General features: G+C 30.3%; 1 protein-coding gene across 1 annotated transcript; it reads left to right on the forward strand.

Annotated features, from left to right (window-relative positions):
• On the forward strand, positions 1 to 685 carry LOC133792302 (uncharacterized). The gene is made up of 2 exons (XM_062230230.1): positions 1 to 207; positions 323 to 685. The coding sequence occupies exons 1-2, from the start codon at positions 1 to 3 to the stop codon at positions 683 to 685; spliced, it is 570 nt and encodes a 189-aa protein (XP_062086214.1).
• Positions 686 to 3,986: the final 3,301 nt, after the last annotated feature.

A 3,986-nucleotide genomic window follows, 5' to 3' on the forward strand; every position in this document is an offset into this window, starting at 1 on the left:
ATGACATCAAATATAGCCGAATTGATAAATGCTGCATTGAAAGCTGGAAGAACGCTACCAATCACTACAATGATGGAAGGCCTTCGAAGTTTAGTTCAAAAATGGGTATGGAAAAATGGTAACGAAGCAAACGGAACATTCACACAAGTAACAACAGATACTGAAACTGTGCTTAGAGAAAACTTTATTCGAGCCATTAAATTTAAGGTAACTAACATATATTGTGCGCTGAATATTATTTACCAAAACTTTCAGTAACCAGTTACTAATAATTACCATTGTATCCAGTTTCTAACATGTATCCCTTTACTAAAATAAACAGGTCTTCCCATTAAACACTATACTGTACCAAGTTGTGGTTGAAGACAAAGGAAATTTTCTGGTCAACCTTATGGAGAAAACATGTGAATGCAAAAGGTTCCAACAAGATGAAATATCGTGTGCACATGCAATAGCAGTATTCGCCAAAACACAGCTGGAAACATATGATTATGTTGATGATTACTACAAAACTATAACTATGAAAGCAACATATGAGTCAACTGTTCATCCATTGCCAAATGAAAGCGAATGGACACTGCCAGAGACTTTAAACAAAATTGTCCTACCACCAAAATCAAGAAAACTACCAGGCCACCCTAGAAGGAAAGAATCAGATCTAGAGGAGAACCAAAAGTGCAGATAAAATGTGGAAGATGCGCGCAACCAGGTCATAGTAGAAAAACATGCAGGAAGGAGCCAATCCTAAAGCAGTGAAACCCAACAAAGTCAAAAAAATTAGACAAATAATTTTCTAAAGAGTAGATATACTACAATTTCAATTAATTCAATTGATATAATAAAATTGTATCCTAATTTTTTCTACTTCAATAAAAGTACAAACTTTTTAAGCATTTTACATTTTATAAACTTGATACTCAACTTCCTGGTTCCAACACAAGATATTCAAAATCTGAAGACTCAAGTACCTAGTTACAACACATATTATAGAAAGAAAAAAACAGGTACTCTAAGTAAATTTAAAAAACGACTATATATACATGTAACCAACAACTTAAAAACCTAGTTATATAATCACAAATCTTTCACACAAAAATTACATAAAGATATCAAAAAAAAAAAAAATTAATTTAAATAAAAACTAAAGAAACAGTAATCAGTTACCTGAAACATATGGCTTTCACTATCAAAAACAGAAGTAACCGGTTACACCATCCTCATACAAACCTACTTACAAAAAAATTAACATTTACAAACCAGTTACATAATGAAGAATCTCTTTAAAATATTTTGACAATTCATAAATAAAAAATTATTATAATTTAACAAAAAATAATTCATAAACTTAAAATAAAATAAAAAAATTGTACCTAGTTACCTGTAACGTAAAACTGATCTTTTCAAACTATACAATAATCAGTTATCCATTAGCACGCAAACTTCTCCAAAAATAATTGAAACATATATGAAAAAAAAAACATGTACATAACAATATCTTCAAACTTTTAAAAAAATCACCAACTCTAATGAAAAAAACATACACATTAAAATAAAATACAAATTAAAAAAACTTTATATTATGCCCAAATGTGAAACCAGTTGTTTACATTGACAAAAAAAAGTATCTAGAGACAAGTACAGTACTAAACCAGTATCCAGGTACAAACCACAACTTCCCTATTAAACAAAGAAAAAAAAAGACATGGACATTAATACAACTAAAAAAAACTACAAAAATCTCTACTTATATTTCCTCCTCCTCTTTGATTTCTTTGATGGAGCATCATCTTCTGTCTTGTACCCACCAATCTGCTTCTTTTTCGCATGACTATACAAGTTAAAGGCAAGATAATCGCGATAGGTAGCAACTTTGGCAGCCATGTTCTTTGGGATGTCATCAATCTTCCCATGGATAAACAAATCAGCATACTTGATAACAAATACTCCACAATCACTGCAAAACAAACAAAAAACAACAAATGAAATTATTTAAAACAAACATAATAGAAAAATAAACAACAATATACAAAAACCAGTTACTTACTTGTCCTCTTGAGAAGGCAAGTCTTTGGCAAAGTTAAAATCAATTGGATCATTCATCCCAACAGAATATGGACCAACATTCAAGTCCAAATCTTTCCTAGAACCATAAAAATCAAGAAAGTCTAGAAAATATGGTAAAACAACAGAATAAGCATTCACATATGGCAAATCAATACTCTCATTCTTCTTCCCCACCAAAGAGTTGTAGACAGTTAACATCCTACTCTTTATTGAAAAGTGAATAAAAACCCAACGCAACTGAACCTTCACATGCACAGGAAAAAGAACATGATCCACAACCACCCAAGAAGTGTTACAAAACAAATATTCACCAATAATGTAATTTGAAATGAGGTTATCAAAACGAATGCTGCTTGGATCACATTTGGCTGCCACAAAGTTTTCATACAAACCACTGATAGTTACATCAAACCAAGAGTCTGTAGTTGTAACCCTCTTGTTCAAACCATCAATCAACTTAATCTTCTTCCTCAAGTAATAAAAACATACATTGATATGCTACAAAAACTAAATAAACATACAAAAGTTAGGAACCTGATTACTAGCCAATAAATAATAACCAAAACAACTTACACACAATACTACAAGAACCTGGTTACTAGCCATAAATAATCAAAACAAGTTACACACAATACTAATGGAACACGGTTACTTGTCTTAACCATGATCAACAAAAATAACAAAGCATCTAAACAAAAAAATACTAGTTAATAAACATTATACCAAGAACCTGGTTACTTACAGTGTCCATAAGGTCCTCCCCACAAGTTTGAAGCTTGTAAAACCACATCTTCTCAGAAATTTTAACAAAAGAATAATCCATCGGTGGATTGATAATGTTATTAACATTAGAAAATTTCTTTTTCCTTCAAACCAAAAAATATATATATTAACAGAAAAATACATATCAAGAACAATAATATTAAACAAAATATAAAAAAAAACATACTTATTTTTAAAAATTATTTTATCTTCAATCCATGTAATATAATCCATGCATTCATTCTTTGAAACATTCTGTCCAATTTCATCTTTGAATGGAAGCAACCTCTAACAATCACCACTTCTTCTCTCTTCCTCTTCACAGTTTCTTTTACTTCAGATAAACCAAACTCAGTAACAAAATGAGATTTAACATGAGTACTAGGTATAGGCTCCCTCTTTTCAATAGCAACGGGAACTTCATCAACATCACCAACTATCACAACTTTCCAAGCATCCTTACTCCCACTAAATCTCTTTTCTCCTTCTGCATACTCAATTGTTTTATCAATAACCTTCAAAATCTCTGGATCCAAATATACTTCTTTAAAACTTAAACTAACTGAATTGAACTCAGGCTTCTTTGAAAAATCCTATAATGAAGAACAATAAAATCAATTACAAAAAATTCAATTTTAAATAGAATAATACAAAGAAACAAAAACAAAAATAAATTTCAAAACCTTATCTCCACCTACAACATTTGACAACTCCAACCCATAATAAACAGCATCAAAATTTTCATTTAAATCCTTCCCGACACTCTAAAATAAAAAATGAAACTGGTTACACTAATAAACTAACAAAAAACAACATACTATTAACAAACATAAACCAGTTACCTTACTACCATTAAAATCTTCACCTAAATTCATCCTACAAGCCTGGACAAAAAAAAAAAAAAAACCAATCTGGTTACAACAAAAAATGGTTAAAAAAAACAATAAAGCATAGAACAAACAAGTTACTTTAGAATCATCAGAAATGGGACTGGAAACTTTATCAAAATCAGTTGTCTTTCTCACTTCATTATATCTAGCACTTTCATCACTAAAACTTGCAACGTTTTCTAAATTTTTTTCAACAGTTTTTGCAATCATTGCAGACAAATCACTGAGTTTCCCCATGAACTCAAACCTCATAATTGCAATATCACTAAT

The sequence above is a fragment of the Humulus lupulus genome, chromosome 1 (assembly GCF_963169125.1).
Source record: "Humulus lupulus chromosome 1, drHumLupu1.1, whole genome shotgun sequence".
In the NCBI taxonomy this organism is placed as follows: domain Eukaryota; kingdom Viridiplantae; phylum Streptophyta; class Magnoliopsida; order Rosales; family Cannabaceae; genus Humulus; species Humulus lupulus.

Excerpts from the sequence above, each read along its gene's own strand:
- LOC133792302 (XM_062230230.1), top strand. The coding sequence starts at position 1 with ATGACATCAAATATAGCCGAATTGATAAATGCTGCATTGAAAGCTGGA. Across the intron at positions 208-322 it reads TTCGAGCCATTAAATTTAAG|GTCTTCCCATTAAACACTAT; the intron begins GTAACTAACATA and ends TAAAATAAACAG.